The following is a 23,215-nucleotide window of genomic DNA, read 5'->3' as shown; positions in this document are numbered from 1 at the left end:
CCAGAGTAAGGCTCACCTAAGCCAAAAGGTCTTCTTACCCATTTAGTGGTTTAAGAAGTAAACAGAGTTATGCGTAAAAGATAAAATGAAGTGATCTTAAATAGAAATCAGCAAATTTATATTTAATTGTGCAGTAATAAAGTAATATAAATATATGAGTTGCTCCACAGTAAACAACTGGTTATAAGATCGAGTATTAGAGAAATGAAGCAATCAGAAAATATGAAACTTAAACAAAACAAGAAATTCACATAACAGTGTGACCAGAGAAAAGAAACCTCTAAGAAACCACAATCCTCTGGAATAAGCAAAGACTCCTGGCTTCCTACTGTGTCATAAACCAATGGCAAGGGTCAATAACTGTGTTCAAATCTAGTGATGATCTCACATTAACATTTATGAGGCCAAAGGCCCTCAACCATTCTCTTGTCGCACTTCAAGGTTAATGTACAATCCACAAAGTTTTTTTTTATGTGCATCAAGAAGAATGAAGCAACCCAGTATCAGGCTGCAGTTCCGGCAGTATGTTTGTCAGAAATGTTATGTGTAATAGAACATTCTATATTCTTGCACAGTCGTTTAAAACCAATTATCAGCTGCTACACTTTGTTTCCACTCTAGCTCATGTCACGCCAGATTGACCAAAGATACAGTCCTACTGACTGCCCTGACTAATTCAGTATGACTATATTAACATTTGTTTCTTTGATACATTTTAGAATGGCTTGTCTGCACAGGACACCCAGATTGTCCTGTTTACTCTTCAAATGCTATATCCATGTTAATTGGGATACATTATATGACATGGCATTCTCAAACCTGCTTAATCCATTTTGGGATCACAAGGGCCACAACCTATCCAAGGAGTGTATGAAAGAGTGCTGGGTGTGTCACCAATCCACAACAGGGTACACTTATTCATGCTTCCATAACAGGTCAATTTAGAATTGTAAATTGAACTGCCCTGAACATCTTAGGGGAGGTGAGAGGAAACCACATGGAGAAAGCACAGGCATAGGAAGAATGTGCAGACTGCACATGGACAATGTTCAGGCATGCGACTACAACCCAGGACACTGAATATGTGATTCACCAGTGCTAACCTTTTAGTAATATACACTCAAGGTTCTGGACATACAGTGTTGGAGCTTAATACCATACAAGCAGGTAATTTTACAAGCATTCCATCACGACACATTCTAATTGGTCATCTTCAAATGCCCACTGTTTGGAAGTATAATTTGTTCACTCAGATGCAGTGTATACCGGATTTTCTGGTGACCCATGACAGCCTAGCTAACCTAACCTACCATATTTATGTCCTGCAACTGATCTTCATTTTTTGGGCTTCCTCATGGTGACCACTGTAGTAGTGTATGGTACTGGGCCACTTTGTTAGTGCTATGCAACAATCACCACACATTATTGCAAGGACCCACTCACTTTGTGGGCAACGTTTACATCAGCCAGATTCTAAATATTGGCTCACAAGTCTGGTTTATGCTATCGTCTTTAATTTAATTACTGAATACCATATGCTGGATGAACAAGTGCCAAACCCCATTTCTGAAGAGCAGAGAGTGAAGGAGTGCTGAAATAAGAAACTCAGTCATGCTGCAACAGTATCGTGTGTTTCCATAATGTCAAAGACAAAGATACATTAAGTACCTGTCCCGAAATCTGAACTTCTTTTAATACTTTTAGCCTTGGCCGTTATACAGTGTTTAGGCTTCTTGTCAACCCCTTACCCCTTCTCATTTTGTATTCAGTTTCTATAGCAACCTAGTCTAGCAATAGAAGATAATTACCAATGCTAGAATCTTAAAATAGGTCAAGTTTGCCATCAACTCCCTCTCTCCACAGCCCCAGGACAACAGAGACACCAAAAGAAATTTACCGAATGAGTAAATCTGAAGTTTAAAGAAAAATCTTCAAGTAGCCGTGCAATATGTTAAATAAACACCTTTCCCCAAACCTGGGATCCCCTTCTCAGTAAAAAGTACAGAAGCAAAAGAAGCTGACACTTCTCCACACCTCTGAAATTTCGATGATATGCAACACTGGCAATATCAATCTGGTAGTGTTCACTGGCATCTCTGTGAATTATTTGGCTGTTTACTGTAAAACCTCACTGATGAATGGTCAACTCACATCACCTTGGCTCTAAAATTTGAAAAATGCTGTTAAGAAAAAAAGAATAACTGAAAAAGCACAGAGACTAAAAAACAGCTCCTGAGAACTGCCTCTGTTGTTAAAATGGATTGCCTTGTATGCCAGTTGCTTTATCACCAAGGCAGGACTATTGACCATCTTTACTGTGACTGCCAGTCTACCTTTTCTATGAAAGCTGGATTATTGACAACATTCAATTTGAATGCTTTGCCTGCTCTTGCTATGAAGACTGTTTTATTTTTTTGATCAGATTTACTCTGAATGACGGGGTATTTATGTCACCAGAGTTTAACTACTGGTCATGGTAAGTTAAGGGTGGAGTGGTAGCTCTGAGGCTAAGGATCTCCACTGGTATTCAGAAGGTTGCTGGTTCAAATCCTTGTTACTGCCAAAAGAGATCCTACTCGGCCCTTAACCTGCACTTACTACTGGGGCTCTATACAATGGCTGACCCTGCACTTTCTGACCTCTAGGTGGTATGTGAAAACTAACAAATTCCTAATACAAGAAATTGTATAAGGTGAAATAAAGAACAAAAAAAAAATTCTACCATGAATACCAGTCTGCTCTGCACTTGTCATGAATGCTGTTTTTTTAACAAAGTAAATAATACTGCTGCGGTGGGTTGGCACCCTGCCCGGGATTGGTTCCTGCCTTGTGCCCTGTGTTAGCTGGGATTGGCTCCAGCAGACCCCCGTGACCCTGTGTTCGGATTCAGCGGGTTGGACAATGGATGGATGGATAAATAATACTGAACAACTTACCTAGTGTACTGTGGCTCATTGTCATGAGTTTTGGCTGACCAGATTAACCATGGATGCCAGTTTGGTCTTGAAAGCCGTGAAGAGCAGACTACTGACAAGGTTTATTTTAAATGCTAACCAACTCTTACATAAAGGCTGGATTACATACCAGGGTTCTCCTGAATGGCCGTTTGTGCTTGCCATGAAGGGTGTGCTGTAGGCAGATTTACTTTGAGTGTCAGCCCCTTGCTATGACATATGGACTGCTGAAAAGATGTATCTTAAATGCCAACCAGCACTCTCCATAAATGCTGGCCCTTATCAGTGAAGGTTAAACCACTACCAGATTGATTGTGAATGACATGCTCTTCTTGGCATTGAGGCTTGTCTATGGACCATATGTCTTCTAAATGCCAGCCTGCTTTTACCTACAAGGCTAGACTGCTAGCCAGAGTTACCACTAATGCCAGTATGTTTTAATATTAAGAACAATAAGATGATGAGGCTAACCATTGTGCCAGCCTAACACTTGACATTGTAGGTAAACTGCTAGCCAGACTTACCTTATGTATTAGTTTGCTGTTGTTGCTATTAAGGCTGGATTACTGATGAGCTTTATCATGAATGTATATCTACTATTGCCACTATGTTATATCAATAAGACTGAACTTTTGAATGCCAGTCTGCTCCTGCCAACAAGTTAGGACCTTGCTCAGATTAGCCTATTATTGCACCTTGCTTTATTAATTTGTCCTCATTACCTTTATATTTTTAACAGCTAGAATGAACTGATGATAATGGTTACACCATACATCACTAGTATCACTCTTACTATTTACTACAGGTAAACCTACAAAAAAAGATGAATTTTAATATCAGCCGTGCTAAAGAAAACATCTAGTCATTATAGTAATAACTGAGAAGTGATTAATGGTGTATTATACTTAGAACAATTAAATAATTAATTAGTGTCTGCTTCTAAAAAAGATCTGCTTTCGCAAAGCTCAGTTTCCAATGCTTGCATTGCTTTGATTTGCTATGGCATTGCCAAGGCACATTTTAGACTGCAGAGAGCACTGTTTTCATTTCTCACCTCCTCAGAGCCAGAGCCTCTTTTTCTGTAGAATCCACCTCTTGCAGATGCTGGTAGGAGGGGCCAGAATCCCTGCTTCCTCCAATAGGATTGAGTCTTCCCCGAGGAAGGGGTGGAGTCCTGCGGGGAGCGGTCCTGTGTGGAGCTCGGCTTCGCTCATCTGGACTGCAGGATGCTGAAGAGCTCCTGAGCAAAAGCAGGCAGAGCAGAGAAAAAAGCTGTGAATAGCAAAGTCCCTCTGCATTAGAGGGAGGAGGAGGAGGAGGAGGAGGAGCGCCTGCAGCAATTAAAACACTGTCTGTGTATGGAGGGCAGCTTTCTATACTGCCTGCCTTTTCTGTTTTTTTCTTTTTCACATTTCTACTTTGAATACAGTCTTGCTGGGTATCTCTGTTTATATAGTTAAATTCATGACCTACTGCCTGTCTGTCTGCATACCTTTCTTATTCTGTCTGTTTATCTGTTTTGGTGTGTCTACATTTCTCACCGTGTCTCTCTGCCTATCAATTTATCTTTATCTTATGTGCCTGTCTGCCTTTCATTTTCTGCCTGTCTAATTGTCTGGTTTCTCTGTCTATGAACTCCTACGCTTGTTTCCTGCAGTTTAAGTCCAGCTCACTCCTTATTTTTCTATTCGTCTTTTTCAACAACTCTCTGGGGTTGTATAGTGGCACAGTGGTGAGTGCTTCTGTTTTACAGCTTTAGGAGACTGGGCTCAAATCCCAACCTTGCTACTGCACAAAGCTGCACATTCTCTGTCTCGGTATGAGTTTTCATACATCTGTGTGTGTGTTAAATTAATTTGTGATTCTATAATTGAACCCAAGTGAACGTGTATATGAGCATGCCCTGCAATTACTGGCATCTGAGGTTGGTTTCAGCCTGGCAACATCAGTTAGGCCTCAGGTCCCTGTGGCTCTAAAACTGGACTTAGTGGTTTCATTAATTGGAGAGATAGTTGATTTCTCTCGGAATCAGCCTATATGTTTGGTTTCTTTTTATCGTCTTTTTCTTTGTCGTAAAAGAGTTCACAGTTTGCTGTTGAAATTATCCGCAGTGACTATAAAAAGCATGCACTTCACAGAGGTATTCCGATTTTATTATTACAGTATATTGAATCATTGTGGATTTAATTTGACTTCTTTGGCACTGATCAACAGAAAAAAGATCCTTTATTGTCCAAGTGAAAAGAGATTTAATTTAAAGTGGTCTTTAAATTAATTACAAATATTGTACACTCAGTTGCCTCGAAAGCTGGCATATTGTAATCCGTTCAGTTAGCCCAGGGGTGGCCAACCAGTCAGAGATCAAGAGCCACATTTTTTACTGTGTTAGCGCAAAGAGCCACATCATACACATGGGCACACATGAACATCACCCATCCCTTCCTCACACACACACACACACACCTCTGTTCAGCCAGATTTATTTTAAATGTCACACACCAACATAATAATGACAGAAATTGACTCCTACAGTACTAAAACCACAGGTCAGTCATTTTCAACAATGAACACTGTGTGCACTGTCTCACACACACAAACTCTCAGTTCAACCAAGTCCACAAACAAAAATATAATACTTTACAATAGCATTTTTCTTTTACTATGCATGTTGCTTAGTGGGACTTCTGGCATTCCTTGCCTTGAACAATCCTCTTCAAATCTGGCTTGTATTCCGTTGTTGCCACTCGAAGCAATTCTTTCACATGGGTGTCAGTCAGAACAGATCGATGCTCTGATTTCATGTGTTTACGGGTAGAAAACACAGACTCGCAGACGTATGTTGACCCAAACTTGGACAGTATCTTAAGCGCGGCCCGTTTGACATTGGGGTATTTTTCCATTAGCACACTTTTCCAGAACTCAATGGTCCCTTCCCTTAAAGCAGGTTTCAGTTGGTCCTCCTCACAAAGATCGATCATCTCCAACTCAGCCGCAGCCTCATCTGTGACTAGCGGGGCTTTCAAACAGTCAGTCTCCTCATTAAATGGGACGACGAGGAATGTAATCTGTGGCCTTTTCAGTTGTAGATCACGGAACCTGGTCACAAAGCTTTCGTGCAGGTTTTCAACCAGTGTTGCATATCTGGCTCTTTGCTTATTCAGGGCGGCGCTGGTGACTTGCCCGCTGGCTTTTAGAATAGTGGGAAAATGCGTTAAATCTCCCTTATGAATATGCGCCTTGAACAGCTTCAGTTTGTTGACAAACACAAACACACTATGCACCAGGTCAGTCAGCATTTTAACTTACCCTGCAGGGTCATGTTCAATCTGTCCAAGTGACACAGCATGTCGACCAAAAAGGCCAGATCCATAATCCACTTGAGGTCAGAGAGCTCGGGATAGTCCTTGTCCTTCTCTTCCATTAACAGTTTCACGGCATCCAAAAGCTCAAAGAAGCGAGAGAGTACTTGGCCTTTTGACAGCCACCTCACAGTGCAGTGCAGCGGCAGGTCACCTGGAAGCCCTTGGTCCAGCTCAGCAATGAGATTCTTGAAATGCCTGTGGTTAAGCGCATGTGTGCGGATGTAGTTGACGATTTCCATCACAGGCTTCATGACGTTGTCTAAATTCAATGATTTAGACACGAGTTTCTCCCTGTGGATGATGCAGTGGAAATTCCAAAACTTGTTCAATGTTTAGTCAGCTTTGCACAGACCCACAAGCCCGTTCACAGATCCAATCATGGCTGGCGCTCCATCCGTGGCTATTGCAGTTAGTTTCGGTATGAGCAGATTTGCTTTCGCAAATACAGCCATCATTGTTTCTTTCACATCTATTCCACGGGTTCTGTCTTTTAATGGCACAATATCAAGGAGTTCTTCTTTGATCACACAATCGTTTGACACAGACCGTGCAAATATTGCCAACTGAGGCTTGTCTTGTATGTCACAACTCTCATCCAATGCCACACTAAAATTCTCACATGCTTGAAGGTCAGAGTGCAACTGTGATTCAATAGCCGTGTTAATGTCCAATATTCTGTGTTCAACAGTGTGGCGGGACAGTTGGACGTCTGATACCATGCGTTTTAGTTTGTCGTTTTCAGGAGACAAGATTTCAACAACGTCACTGACGCATTTTTTAATGAACTCCCCTTCATTGTATGGCTTTTTAGCCCGTGCAATGTTCCAAGCCAGTTGATACGATGCGAGCGTTATGGTCTCTGAGCGCTTCGTAAATTTTCGGAAAAACTGTATCTGCTTTTCTGCCTGAGTTTTCAAAGTGACCAACTCGTGCTTGCGAAGTTCAGTCCCTTTTGGAAATTCCTGGTCGATGTTAGCATGGAGTGAGCTGAAGTGGCGCTGAAGATTTGAAGCTTTGAAACACGCTAATGACGCCTGACATATAAGGCAGAATGGCTTGCCATTATGTTCAACAAAAAAATATAAACTCTCCCACTCTGTTAAAAACGTCCTGTGTTCATCTTCATATTTTCGTTTTGCTGTGCATTTTTTCCCTGCCATTTTGAGAGCAAACTTGACACAAATTGTTTACTTAAATGATCTTGCCCCTACTAGGAAACTTTGCGGTATTTTCATCTCACGCACATGCGCATTTGATGAAAATACCGTATTGAACTCAAGCGAAGTGAACACGAACATAAAAAAACCCCACAAACTTCGATATGAACGTAAGAGCCGCATGAAACCAGGCAAAGAGCCGCATGCGGCTCGGGAGCCCCAGGTTGGCCACTCCTGAGTTAGCCAATAAAAAGTGTAATTTTGCTTGACTTCTCACTGCATCCATAATGGGTAACATGGTACAACACCCTTCTAACACTACTACAAATATTAAACACGAAATAATCGATCACATAAGTATTTACCCATTTACGTCAGTACTGGGTAAATGCATCTTTGGCAGTAATTCCAGCATTATCATTGTTGCACATCTGGACACTGCAATTTTTCCACATTCTTCTTTGAAAAATCTGCTCAAGCTCAGTGAGGTGAGTGAACTGCCTTTTTCAAGTCCATCCACAAATTTTCTGGTACCACTCTAGGATATTGTTATTTTTAAGCCATTTCTGTGTAGCTTTGGCTTTATGCTTGTGGTTGTTGTCTTGCTGGAACACATCTTCTCCCAAGGTGAAGGTTTCTTGCAGACTGCATCTGTTTTTTCTTCAGGATTTCCCTGTGTTTTGTTGTATTCATTTAACCTTCTACCCTCACAAGCCTTGCAGGAAACTGCATAGAAGCATCTCCACAGCATGATGCTGAATACTGCCATACTTCATGGTGTGTTTTTGATAATGTGCAATCATGACATGTAGTCTAATGTCCACAAAAATAAATTTTTGTCTCCTCGTATTAGATAGATAGATAGATAGATAGATAGATAGATAGATAGATAGATAGATAGATAGATAGATAGATAGATAGATAGATAGATAGATAGATAGATAGATAGATAGATAGATAGATAGATAGATAGATAGATACTTTACAACCTTGTGCCAGCTGAGTCCAGAGTCTCCCATACATTTTCCACCAAACTCTAGTCACAATGTCATGCGCATTTTTTTTAACAGTGACTTACTCCTTACCACTTTCCCATAAAGCTGTAACTGGTGAAGAGCATGGGCAAGAGTTTTTGTATGTGCAGTCTCTCCAATCTCAACCACTGTAGCTTTTAATTCCATAAGAGTTCCCACAGGTATCCACTCTCACTAGTCTTCTTCTTGCAAGATCACACAGTTTTTGTGGATGTCCTCCTCTGGGCAGATTTACAGCCATGCCACACTCTTTCCATGTCTTCATGATTGATTTAAATGAACTCCAACGGATATTCAGTGACTTGGATATTTTCTTGTCTCCATCCCCTGACTTGTGCTTTTCAATTTCTGTTTCACAGAGTTGATTTTAATGTTCTTTTGTCTTCATTATGTAGGTTAGGCCAAACTCAACCTTCAACGTACAAGTGTATTGATACTGCCATTAACTGAAGCCCCTTGACTACAGACAGATGATCTCCGTTTAGCTAATTATGTGACTTCACAAACCAAATATCACCATTTAACTTATTATAGGACTTCTAAAATCAATTGGCTGCACCACTGATGATTCAGGCGTGCTATATTAAAGAGGTTGAACACTTAAGCAATCAATTATTTTGTGTTTTAGATTTATAATTAATTTAGACCACTTTGCAAAGATCTTTTTTACTTTGACATGAAAGCATCTTTTACTGTTGATCAATGTTAAAAAATCCACTGTGATTAAATTTTGTACAACAAAATATTTTTATAGGCACTTGTGGCGGATGGCTGGGGCCTTTTCCCGGCTGGGATGCCTTCACACTGGAAGAACAGGGGGAGATAGCATATCCAGAGCATTACCTCCCCCGGAGCGCTAGATAGCAGCTCCCCTGAATTGCAGCGATGCCTCGGACTCCCACAGGGCTCCATGGGAGTGTGCTATAACCATGTTGGGTTCCTCGGACGCTGCCAGGGGGTGCTGCAGCTGCTGCTGTGCCATTATGGACAGCTCTTCCACCACACCTGGAAGTGCTGCCGAAAGTGGAACAACAAGCACCTGGAGCACTACCGGCTGTGTTATAAAAGAAGCTAGCAGCCATTACTCCGGGAGTCAGAGTTGGGTGGGAGAAGACAAAGCTTGTCTGGAGGAGTAGAGGAAAAAGAGAGAGAAACAAAAGAAGAAGAGATTTGTATTTGTGCTGTGTTGTGACTGTGCTATATTTGCTAGAAACAGGGGAAGGTGTTTCCCATGAGGAAAAAAGAATAAATAAAAATGTGTGTGCTTGAACTTTTGTCCCACACCTGTCTGTGATGGGTTTGGGGGCAGTACGTCCCCTGGTGGTCCACACACTTTATATTAGAGTATATGCCTCTTTGTGACTGTTTCTGTGTCCATTTTCTTTCTGCTTATCTAAAGTACCTGCTATCTACCTTTTTCTCCAGATAGCTCTTCTTTTCATTACTGGCAGCCTCTGTATCTGAATCAATTACTCTTAATTTATAGTAGTACCTTTCAAACTTTTGACTGAAGGTAAGAGTATAGCTTTGTCTTGCTCTCTTCTTGTCTTATGTGTCATTAATCAATTCATTCATCTGTATCTTCTTGTCTCTTTGGTCATCATTATTTCAGTAAACTCTGTCAGCCAATGAGTTCACTGAAGACAAATCTTGATGTTCTGATAGGGAGGTTAATGGCCAGGCACGTGACTTATAACACACAATGGGACACTACTATGAAGGATGCCACAACAGACACTAGCATGTCCTGTATGGAACCTCTGGCTTAAAGTAAGCCTAAACTAGAGATAGTTAAGGCCTTGGGCTGAGGAAGTTCTGCAGTGTATCCATTTCTGTAGAAACACCCAAATTCCTTGTACCTGAGTATGCTGTCTGAGGGTGCCAATAAGAAGCAGGGCCATTTCAAAGTAGCTAGGACAAGAGTGACTGCACTGGATCACTAATAGGATGGCAGCATCACTCTGATGTGAAGGGAAACTAAGTAAATAGTTCTTGACTTGCACAATACCAGTGTAAAGCAGATACCCTATCAGGAAATGTATGGGAGAATATCCAGTTGAGGAGTTTTGAATATAGTAGCAGGCTGAAACAAAACAAACTGAAAAGGACAGGAGCTTTGAATGCTTTTGAGGAGGAAAACTATGATGTCAGTCTGCTTATATACCTTCATTATAACACCCTCCACCTTCACCTACATCACCATCAAGCACTATCCAAGATGTTCTTTTATGCCATTTTGGTCCTCCTTACCTGGGTGACTTGCCAGATACTGGGATCCTGACATGAGTAGAAGGAGCTCTACTGCTTTGTGAAAATCTTAGCTCTTGAACACCACTTCCAGGTGCTGGAGCTGATCCTGGGGACTTGCAGTACTACCGGGATCCAGACGATGTGGATAAGAAGGAAAAGAAACAAACAGACAAACATCAGACATGCACAGATCATGTGACAGCTTTCTGCTGCTTTTGAAGAGAGCTTCTTCAGGAGACAAGAAGGCTACTGTCTCTTCATCAAGAGGACAGTCCTTAGATTAAATAGGGTAGAACTAGGGGTATATAAGTGAACATATGAGAGAAATAGGGGATCATATTGGAAAACTTCTTTTATCTAAATACTAATAGGAATCTATTACTTAAAAAGTGAAAAACTGATTCCAATACCCCTCTGCCACATTTGCTTTGCCTCTAGAAAAAGACTTCTCTTACTAAGAAGCTGAACACAATGCAATTGTGAAAAGACATTTTAATAACAAGTTTCAATTTCTGCCTCTAAATTTAGAAATAGCGAATGTCTGCTATACAGTAACCCATAGTATAAAAAAAAGCAAGCTACGTGCTGCAGAATGAAATGTGCGTTATGCTACAATATCCCAAAATGTCATTTCACCCCAAATGTCTTATTTCATAGGTTATGCTTTCAGCATGCAAAAATATTGATGTATTCATTTGTAGAATCAGGCACAGTAATGCGGAGACAGAATTCTGCAGGATCTGCCAATTTCCCCAACTCCATGAGCCATTATTTGCCGATTTTTCACAGATCACAGCTACAATGCTTCACAACCGGAGGTGATTTTTTATAGATCGCTGTGACAGAGTTTTGCATCTGTGGGAAATTTCACAGATTGCTTTACCACCCAGTGGCAATATTTGCAAGTGTATGCCTACGTCAGCTACAATCAAAGATTTCTGCAGCATTTTAGATAAATGGTGTTTTGGTCAGGCACATTATCAATGTGTAGCAGTAGAATTTGATGATGTACATCAGCTTGTAGCAGCAGAGAACATAACCAGAACTTGTTGCTCATTCCTCTGCCATGACTAGCAGTTTAGGGTTTAGTGTCTTGACTGGTACTTTTGCTCACTTTACCTATTTTTTATCATCATCAAAAAAATGTGCATTATTTCACCATTTTTCACCATTTTCATTTTCCATAATAAACTATTGATTACTTTGCATGAACAAACAGAAGAGAGAACAGAAGATCAAGTTTGTCAATCTGTACTGTATTTACCCTGCTAGGATTAAACTAGTTAACCCCAGGGGCAACAGAACAGTACCAACAGAAAGCACCGCTTAGAAAGATTTACAAATTTAAATTCTTACATTTTAGCCTGGAGTATGGAACTACAGGGAATGTATGGAGGTAGCTGCATAAACAGGTAAAAGCAAATTCACAGCCTGTGGACAGCTATTAGGAATGTGAACACTGATTTAAACTGTACACTATCAGCACATGGTTGATTAATATGTTTATATTATTTTTAAAAGTGGCTTCAAGTTAAAAAAAAAATAACTTACAATTTGTAGATGCAGGGCACACTGTGGCCGGACGCTGGCAGTATTGAGGCTGTAGTTCTTAATGCTTCGACTCTCCTTCAGCTGAGCCTCAAGCTTCTCTCTCCGTCTTCTAATAAACAGTCACAATGAGAAAAGGCAAATTATTAAACCATTCTAATTTATATAACAACTTGCCTAATGGAGAATACACCAGATATTACTTGAAAGTTCTTATGTAATCTATGAAGAGTATGTCTTGTGTCTGCTGTGACTTCACCTACCAGCCAGGGGTAGTGTAAAAATGACTAGAAATGTGCAATACAGCAAACTGGGGCTAACAATCTCAGCATTATTTTTCAGTTCCTCGTATCAGTAAATAAGATATGTTTGGAAAATTGTAACCAAAGGTTTATTGAGAATTAATTTTTCCCTAAGAATTAAATTATCACAAAGAGAGTATTATAATAGAGATGTTTAAGGCCTGATGCTCTTCTTGACACCATTCTCCTTTAGTAGCCTTTAACAACATGGTGATCTTATTCTAACTCCTGGTCGTGGGGAAGAATAATTGAAGGAGAAAATTTTGAAATGTTAACATAGTTTGGAAGTAGAAGACCTCAAGGTAACTGAAGGAAAGACCAAGATGATGGCTATAGGTGAAGTGGCAGTGGGCATGGAACAGATGGGTGCATGGCCACGAGGAGTGTGTAGTAGATATGTTGGATGAAACTCAAGCCAATGCGTTTGTTGTTGGATATGGATGCATAAATCATATAAAGGTATGAAGTGTAGGGACAAAGTATGATCTTATGTTGTAGAAAGAGTGTGAGAGAGGTGTAGAATGGTAACGTATGTAGTAAGCATAACTGTAGTTATTAGCAATGCAGTTGTTTTGCAGAAGGTCAGGAAGTTCTGCTGCTTAGGTAACCTGTTGAGTGCAGATGCGAGTAGTTTTAGAAGTAGTAGTAGTAGTATTGTCACATGTTTGAAGTACTCTGAAATTCTTATTTCCATATCTGTACAGGCGCAGAAGTAAAAGTGAGGTTGAGAGGTTCATGGAAGAGATTCCAGCAGTTGTGACTTCCATTATTCAACTATGACTGTTAAAGGAGACTCTCTGGCTTTGACATTAAGGGTTCATGAAAGCTGTGTGAGGAGTAGTATGAACAGTTGCATTCACTGTTTTTATCAGCAATAAGATGCAAATGACAAACGAACCATCGTTTCGATGGTTTCACCAACGAAGTTCTCCATCTAGCATGTTTCCATGTACACCGTGCACTATTTGGTTTAATAAAATATTCAGAAGGAAAATGAAGAGAAAGTGAAGGACTACAAAATTAATCATTATTTTTAGGCTTCAATTAATCATTATTTTTAGGCTTCAAATTTACAATATAAGAATGGCCTGACATTATTAAAACAAGATATTAAATAAGATTTGTTATTGGCGGGGATTTTTTCCTAATTAACTTAATGGGTTGTAACAAAAACCTGTAGATACTGTGGCCTTCTGGCACTGACGTTGCTCACCCCTGCTCTATGAGACCAAGACATGCCTGATGATGGTGAAATATGAAGCAAAGATGGAAAAAGAGAGATCAGAATGATCTGATGGATGTGTTAAGCATAATGGAGGTAAACGAAGATAAGTGCTGAGTTAAGAAAAAGAAGCGACAGGTGTTGTGCCTGACAAGAAACAGACTAAAATGTTTCAGTCATGTTGAGTGAAAGGCAAATGATGATTGGGTGATGAGGTGCTCCAGGATGGACAGTAGGCTGGGGATGGGACCCAGAAGGAGGCTAAGATGTGGTTGGAGGTGGTGTCAGATATAAAAAATGGGTTTCATTCCAAAGCATAACCAAGATCAGACAGAGTGGAGAGAAAAACAACAAGCTAACCTGAAAAATGTCCACTTAATGGTAATGCTGGTGGTGATAGCAATGAATAAAATACAAACAGTTCTATACTTCCAAAGATACATATGTCGGGTTCATTGTTCTACACTGGTTCCATGTGAATAACTATAGGTGTGTGTCTGTATGATTAGGCCCTAAAATGGACTGGTGCCCCCTCAAATGCCTTTTGTCCAATGCTACTGGTTAGTCTTTAGGAATCAAAACTTGAATTAAATGGTCTTAGACAATGGATGAATAAATGAAAAGTTAACACAACCTGCATGTTTGTGGGACTTGTATTCAAACTTGTTTACAAAGACAAGAAGAGACCATACAAGCTCTGCATAGACAGTGAGCACTTATTGATTCAAACCCATTGGCTTGCAGCTGTGAGAAAACAGTCTTAGGCCAAAGATGGTTCATCTACAAATGCAGACTGGAAAATGGAAATTTGAACTCATTTCTGCATAAAGCAGGAACCAGCCATGGATAGGATTAATCAATCATGGATCAGTTGATCATTATTTTATATATATATATATATATATAGCTTTATATATATATAGCTTTAGCAACATATATTATTTTAAGATTATTTTCAGAGAAGATTACAATGAATTATAAAATTTAAAAGCAACAACACAACAAAAAAAAAGAAAAGAAAAACAAGTCTCACTCAGATTTTGACATTTTCTAATTGTAATTTGTAAGGCAGAGAGAAAGAAAAACCAGAAGTTTTCATTCTACTTAAACTGCTTATCTATATTTTGCAGGGCACTGCTGATAATGTTAGAATGGAAGTCGATGGTCTCATTAACACCATCTAACTAGAGTGTCAAAAACCCAAATGGCACCTTCAAAGTCAAATCATTCTGTAAGGTAAATCTCCGCGAAAATGTGAATGCCAATTTTGACAGAGTATATGACTCCGTTTTCCCTTAATTTAATGGTAGGTATGTGAAGTGAAACAGACAGCTTAAAGTCATGTTAAAGCTGGACACATTTTTTTTCTGCTGCTTTTATAGGGTTTATAGTGATTAGTCTGTTGACCGTATAAAATGTGGGTTAAGGCTGAAAATTGGTGCATGGTATTGTAAACAAATTGTGTGATTATAAGGAGGATTTTTTTTTTTCTAATCCAGCAAAGAAAATTTAGATCAAAGTAAAATTTGGATAAACAACCTACTCTAAAATTCTCCACGCCATATTGCTGCTGTCTCGACATGCATTAAGTTTTGTTTTTTTTTTAATTATCTTTAAGCAGCATGATGGTACCGTACTGCTACATCGAACCAACACAGTCTTGGGTTCAAATCACTGCATGTCCTATTTGTGTCTGGGTTTGTTTCCTCTGTGTTCTAATCCCAAACAGCTAATATGCATTAGTATTGATGGGTGGGTCATATTTGGTCTGGTATAAGTAGATGAATCCTGTGAAATGCCAAGAGCTGTTTTCTGCTTCTTACCTGATGCTGCCAGAGTAGGCTTTCAGCTTCCTGACACCATAAAATGAATGAAATATGTTGTAAAGACTGAGTCTAAAAATATAGATATTACATAAAGCCTGCATAAAAGATGTGAATTGCCATTTATGCAAGCAAGAATCAGAAAAAAGTACAATGCGTAACTACAGCAATCAAATTAAAAAATGCATTTAGATGCAGAGTAATATATGATTATTAGTCCAACTCTGCAAACATTTGGACTAAAACACCTTCATGTAAAGAGGTTTTTCCTACTAAAGGATTCAGAATCACTCTAGAATATTCCCGATAGTGGGTGTGGTGTATCTTAACAGGAAATTATTGCAGCATGTCTCTTTAGCTATATTAACACTTCATTCCAGCTAAGTATACATGACTACTCTGAAAGAAGGTAGAACTGCTGCTTCATAGATTCAGCATCCTGGGTTCAAAACCTGCACCCAGTCATTATCTGTTGCACATTAGGTTAACTGGACCTTGTAAAATGGGCCATGCAATAAACTAACATCCCATCCAATCATGCACCATGCCTTTCTTTTGCCCAATATTGTGGCTCTCCTGCAAATCTAACCTGGACAATGTTGATTTAGAACTGATAGATATATCTTACCAGATTTTTACACTCTCTGGTCTGGTCGGGGAGCATGCACTGGTACAGTGCATTGCCGCACCCACCACATGATGAAACAGCTCGGGATCCTGGTTGGTAACTGCCCAGCCGGACACACGGTCCATTTCCACTCTCCAGAAATGACCCTTGATCTGTCGCAGCCAGGTGTTATGTGGGCGTCCCCTTGGCCTGGTCCAAGGAACAATGAGGATCCTGCGAGCCAAATCACCCTCAGGAAATTACGCCACATGGCCAGAGTGCCATAACTGACGCTCCCTCACAATGCAGATAATGTGTCTCATTTGGGACTCAATGAGCAACCGGTCATTTGACATGAAGTCAAACCAGCGGTACCCAAGGATTCTCCGAAGAGACACAGTACCAAAGGAGTCCAGTCTTCGTCTCAGGTCACTATATATAGATATACACTATAAAATGAAGATATTCTTCAGTTACATTAGAGATGTACACAAAATTTTACAACAGCAGTAAAATTTAAACAACTTAGCATTATTTAAAAGAAACCCAAAATTTCCTGGGTAAATACAAATTCATTTGCTATTTTCCAGCCTTGTGCATTTCTGATTCTACTCAAAATTCTCTGGTTTGCTGGCAGATTTCTGAATGATGAGCTTCTCCTGCCATTGTATTACAGGTGCATAGTTTGGCGCAAGTGGGACTCTGAGTGCATAATTAACTTTGGAGAGTGCTTCAGTGGCAGTGAGACAGCCGCTTCACAGCACGACAGGTTCCATCAAATCAAAAGACATATGCTGCTCAAAATTGTTTCCTTCATTTTGTATTGTTTTCTGCATTGATTTAGTTTTTTGAGAAAGGGTGTTGAGGTGCTATGGTAGCATTAAACCTGAAATTTTGGTGCCTAAAGCAAATACTACTAATACTTAGCAATGGTTCCTTCAAATTTATCAGGATAGAGTAACAGAAACTAAGATACAATACCATGTTGCCAGTGGCCAGCTCTGGAGTCAAGAGTTACATTACTGAGCATAAAGTCTTCCCGGGAAATAACTTCCACTTAAGGTTTGGTTGTGCGTAATGAATCAGATACCCATCCAAAAACAATAATGAATTGATTTTAATGTATTTGATTCAAAGTCACACAGATAGTGTTAAGAATGAAAGTCTCTTGTTACTTAGTTACATTTATATACATATACCTACTCCGAGAACTTTAGAAAGACAGTGGAGAAACACTTTAACCACAACCAATGTGTAGCTTCCACCTGGATGATGCAATGGCAGCCATTTATGCGCCAGTATGGTCACCCCATGTTAGCTATTTGGTGGAAAAGGATGACAGACAGGGGATGGTTAGGAGTGCAGAATAGACTAAGCCAAAGTGAGCAATTCAGCTAGGCCATATGGGAACATCCAACTCTTTTCAAAAGATGCCCAGGAATCTTTTATGACCACAGAGAGTCAGGACCTTGGTTTTACATCTCATTGGAAGGATGGTGCAAGTTTTTACAGCACTGTGTCCCCTTCACTCCACTTGGGAATTGGGATCCACACAGAGACAAAAGGGTAAGCATCCCCTATTGGCCTTCATAGCTGTGAAAGAGAACCAAAAAGTAAGAAACCAAAAATAAAAAAATAGACAAAAAATGAACAGGCTGGGTATGACCAAGAACAAAATGGCTCATCAAATAAGAACAGCCAGTGTTCATAAAGAAAAATCAAAATCAGTACTGACAACAGTGATGTAAAGGCTTAGGAATACAGGAGGTGAGTTAGTGCTCAAAAATTCATTTGATGTAATATGGTCAAATATGCATAACTTTTAGGGAATGGAAAAGTAATTAATGTTGCCAAGAAATATATATATGGAAGGGGAGTAAGGCCAGGTGGATCGGAGGTGGATTCAAATTGTTCTATCATGGTGTGAACAGGAGGAGAAATAGAGTAGGGGTTATTCTGAAGGTACAGTATGTCAAGAGTGTTTTGGAGGTGAAAAGAGTGTCAGACAGAGTAATGATCATGAAGCTGGAAATTGGAGGTGTGATGATGAATGTTGTTAGTGCATATTCCCCGCAAGTTGGGTGTGCAATGGATGAGAAAGAAGATTTTTGGAGTGAGTTGGATGAAATGATGAACAGTATACCCAAGGGACGGAAAGTGGTAATTGCAGCGGATTTCAATTGACATGTTGGTGAAGGGTACAGAGGAGATGAGGAGGTGATGGATAGGTATGGTGTCAAGGAGAGGAATGAAGAAGGTCAGAGGATAGTGGATTTTGCCAAAAGGATGGACATGGCTGTGGTGAATACTTATTTTAAGAAAAGAAAGGAACATAGAGTTACGTACAAGAGTGGAGGAAGACATCCTATGCAGAAGAGTCAATCTGAAGGAGATTGAAGAATGCAAAGTGGTGGCAGGGGAAAGTGTAGTTAAGAAGCATAGGATGGTGGTCTGTAGGATGACGTTGGAGATCAAGAAGAGGAAGAGAGTAAGGGCAGAGCCAAGGATAAAATGGTGGAAGTTGAAAAAGGAAGACTGCTAGGTTGAGTTTAGGAAAAAGTGAAACAGGCACTGGGTGGTAGTGAAGAATTACCAGACTGTTGGGAAACTACAGCAGATGTAGTAAGGGTAACAGAAAGAAGAGTGCTTGGCGTGACATCTGGACAGAGGAAGGAGGAAAAGGAAACCTGGTGGTGGAATGGGGAAGTACAGGAGAGTATACAGAGGAAGAAGTGGAATAGTCAGAGAGATGCAGAAAGTAGACAAGAGTACAAGGAGATAAGGCGCAAGGTGAAGAGAGAGGTGGTGAAGGCTAAGGAAAAGGCATATGATGAGTTGTATGAGAGGTTGGACACTAAGGTGGGAGAAAAGGACCTGTACCGATTGGCTAGACAGAGGGACCGAGCTGGGAAAGATGTGCAGCAGCTTAGGGTAATAAAGGATAAAGATGGAAACATACTCACAAGCAAGGAGAGTGTGTTGAGCAGATGGAAAGAGTACTTTGAGAGGCTGATGAATGAAGACAACGAGAGAGAGAAGAGGTTGGATGATGTGGAGATAGTGAATCAAGAAGTGCAACAGATTAGCAAGGAGGAAGTAAGGACAGCTACGAAGAGGATGAAGAATGAAAAAGCTGTTGGTCCAGATGACATACCTGTGGAAGCATGGAGGTGTTTAGGAGAGATGGCAATGGAGTTTTTCACCACATTGTTTAATGGAATCTTGGAAAGTGAGAGGATGCCTGAGGAGTGGAGAAGAAGTGTACTGGTGCCAATATTTTAGAATAAGGGGGATGTGCAGGACTGTAGTAACTACAGGGGGATAAAATTGATGAGCCACAGCATGAAGTTATGAGAAAGAGTAGTGGAATCTCGGTTAAGAAGTGAGGTGATGATTAGTGAGCAGCAGTATAGTTTCATGCCAAGAAAGAGCACCACAGATACAGTGTTTGCTCTGAGGGTGTTGATAGAGAAGTATAGAGAAGGCCAGAAGGAGTTGCATTGCGTCTTTGTGGACCTGGAGAAAGCAATGACACAGTGCCTCAAGAGGAGTTGTGGTATTGTATGAGGATGTCGGGAGTGGCATACAAGTATGTAAGAGTTGTACAGGATATGTACGAGGGAACTGTGACCGTGGTGAGGTCTGCGGTAGGAGTGACAGATGCATTGAAGGCGGAGGTCGGATTACATCAGGGATCGGCTCTGAGCCCTTTCTTATTTGCAATAGTGTTGGACAGGTAAACAGACGAGATTAGACAGGAGTCCCCGTGGACTATGATGTTTGCTGATGACATTGTGATCTGTAGCGATAGTAGGGAGCAGGTTGAGGAGACCCTGGAGAAGTGGAGGTATGCTCTAGAGAGGAGAGGAATGAAGGTCAGTAGGAACAAGACAGAATACATATGTGTAAATGAGAGGGAGGTCAGTGGAATGGTGAGGATGCAAGGAGTAGAGTTGGCAAAGCTGGGTGAGTTTAAATACATCAACAGTACAGAGTAATGGGGATTGTGGAAGAGAGGTAAAAAAGAGAGTGCAGGCAGGTTGGAATGGGCGGAGAAAAGTGTCAGGAGTGATTTGTGAGAGACGGTTAGCAGCAAGAGTGAAAGGGAAGGTCTACAGGAAGGTAGTGAGACCAGCTATGTTATATGGGTTGGAGATGGTGGCACTGACCAGAAAGCAGGAGACAGAGCTGGAGGTAGCAGAGTTAAAGATGCTAAGATTTGCATTGGGTGTGACAAGGATGGATAGGATTAGAAATGAGTACATTAGAGGGTCAGCTCAATTTGGACAGTTGGGAGACAAAGTTAGAGAGGCAAGATTTGCGTTGGTTTGGACATGTGCAGAGATAGAGTAGAGATTCTGAGTATATTGGGAAAAGGATGCTAAGGATAGAGCTGCCAGGCAAGAGAAAAAGAGGAAGGCCTAAGAGAAGGTTTATGGATGTGGTGAGAGAGGACATGCAGGTGATGGGTGTAACAGAGCAAGATGCAGAGAACAGAAAGATATGGAAGAAGTGGATCTGCTGTGGTGACCCCTAATGGGAGCAGCTGAAAGAAGAAAAAGAACCCTCAATCGTAACGCGCCAGAGTGAGGGAAAGATATTTTTTTAATTTATAGAAAGCACTTCTTTTTAGAACACAATTTCACATAGTAAATGCATATATACCATGTTTATGAAGAAATAACTTGACTTGAAAAATACCAAACTTATCCTTTAACATAAAAAAACATTTTCCATGGGGATACTCTAAGTCAATGGTTGAGAAATTCTTCTCATGGCGCAGAGCTTACTTGTCAGCCCTCATCTTTAGACCACCATAGGCTGCAGGCTATTATTTTAACCTGTTTCTTAATTGGAAAGCAATTAAGCTTTTTATAATTAGGCTTCACATTTTGTCTCATTATGTTGATACAAAGTTAACCAGCTGTATACTTTGCTATTCTAACAAAATTTACAAAGATGTCAAATTGTTTTCAAGAGCTTAGTGCAAACATTCTAGCATAAAACAAACCATAACAGTGTGCATACATATAGGACGATAATGAATTCCATCATTTTACTTGTAAGAAGTGCAGTTTTAATTAATTTATCTTTACATACAGTACATTTCTCCTAGAAAGCAACCACTTTGTTTTGTATACTGCTTTGTGCCTATGTCTTTTATTTTTCTATAACATGTTTTGAAATGAAAGCCAGGGAAGAGCTTTTAATAAAGCATCAATTTTTAGAAACCATATAGCTGTTTAGAGAAAGATATACTGCGTAAAAAAAAATGTTCAAGATTAGTAAGTCAGAGGAATCGATGGCACAATACAGAACGCATAAAGCTTGCCAAATGTGGTTGATAGGTCTATGCTGCAAAAAAATGAGAAAGAATGCAACAAAATCAGTTCTAGTGACATTTGAGAAAAAAAGCAAACTGGATGCAGCATGCACTGTAAAGGTTTCTATATCAACAGGGTAAAGCTATCCCATCTATCCATCCAGGATCTGAATCTATTTATTTCAGTGCATCTCGGCAGTATGAGGAACAAGCCTTGGGTGGGACACTAGTTGATCACAGAGCATACACTTGGATATACCACACACGGCTAATTTTGGGACAGCTTAGGTATTTGCTAAACAAATGGGCTTGATAGACTAAATTGTCTCCCCTCGTTTATCAAATTTCTTATGTTTTTAGAGTCATCTATTATCTGGACACAAGCATCTTCATTGGTATCTTTAAGACCAAAACGGTAAAATGTGAAAGTTCACACAGACAGTAATTAATTGAAGACTTGAGCCAAGAACCCCATGGCCTGTGAGGCAGCAGCACTAATCATCACAGCATTTTGTTGCAGATGAGATATTCCTAGTATAAAATATAACTTGGATTTAAAAAAAGATACAGAACAAGACAAACACAATAATGAAAATTTTGAGTAATCAATATGTAAAGATCACAAAAGGATGGAAGTTTCTAAATATTTTAAAATTTACTTAATATTGTGGATATGACCAGTATTAGTTGGGTGATTAGGAAAATATAATAAAATATTTAAGAAAACGTATGACTGTCTGCTTCTCACAGAAGGGTAAGGTCTGATCCTCCTACATTCCTAAAGCCAATCATCTATATATATAATTCACTAAGCCGCTGACAAGTAGACACCCATGGAAAGTACGCAAGACAGCCACGCCCACCAACTCTAAGACCATTGGATACGACGACAACTCACAGAGCCCTGCCCACCAACTCGGACATGACGCCTCAGAAAACACGGCGTCATTTATGTTCGTCTGTGCTACAGTCCACATGCACCTCTGAGCTACGTTGACTTTTTGGTTACGACGCATGACCACGTGCACCATCGCAAACTGTTTTACACACTACATTCAGCAATTCACATGAGTCTTCTTAGATGGTCCTGCAGGAATACGGAAAACGTTTCCCTGCCCACCAACACTCCTTATTACCCGGCCCGCGTCCACCGCATCAGCGACAAACATGCGTCTTCTTAGATGGTCCTGCAGGAACACGGAAAACGTTTCCCCACCCACCAACACTCCTTATTCCCCGGCCCGCGTCCACCCTCGCTCTCTAGGCATTCACACTGCCTGCTCATGTGCCCGGACGCAACAACTCACCAACCACCCCGTAAGTCGCTTTCGTCTGTGCTAAGAGTCCACATGCACCTCTGAGCCACGTTGACTTTTCATTATTCTTTTCGGTCACGACACCCGACCGCGTCCACCATCGAAAACCATGGGAAAGGAACAACGAAGCCCCGCCCAGAAACTCTACCCCTCCTCCCACGTGATAGGGAATGCACCTCAGAGCACTGCCCGCCAACTCGAACAGCTCATCAAACACATACTCACTCGCTTTGGTCTGTGCTGCGGTCCAAATCCAGCTGTGAACCATGTTGACTGTTCATTTGCCCTCCATGGCTACCGCTTCAAATGTATTTCAT

At 40.4% G+C, this 23,215-nt stretch overlaps 1 protein-coding gene across 1 annotated transcript in view; it reads right to left on the bottom strand.

The window, feature by feature from the left end:
- The window catches only part of LOC114646797 (pro-neuregulin-3, membrane-bound isoform), an 824,825-nt gene that overhangs the window by 5,537 nt on the left and 796,073 nt on the right, over nt 1–23,215 (bottom strand). The window contains exons 6-8 of the mRNA XM_051922590.1: nt 12,309–12,417; nt 10,758–10,879; nt 4,009–4,194 (exon numbers count right to left, since the gene is read on the bottom strand). Of these exons, the coding sequence (XP_051778550.1) occupies nt 4,009–4,194; nt 10,758–10,879; nt 12,309–12,417 (417 nt within the window). The remainder of the gene's footprint in view (nt 1–4,008; nt 4,195–10,757; nt 10,880–12,308; nt 12,418–23,215) is intronic.

The sequence above is a fragment of the Erpetoichthys calabaricus genome, chromosome 2 (assembly GCF_900747795.2).
Source record: "Erpetoichthys calabaricus chromosome 2, fErpCal1.3, whole genome shotgun sequence".
Taxonomy (NCBI): domain Eukaryota; kingdom Metazoa; phylum Chordata; class Cladistia; order Polypteriformes; family Polypteridae; genus Erpetoichthys; species Erpetoichthys calabaricus.
The sequence above is the reverse complement of the archived record's forward strand: the minus strand, read 5'-3'. Positions and strand labels throughout refer to the sequence as shown.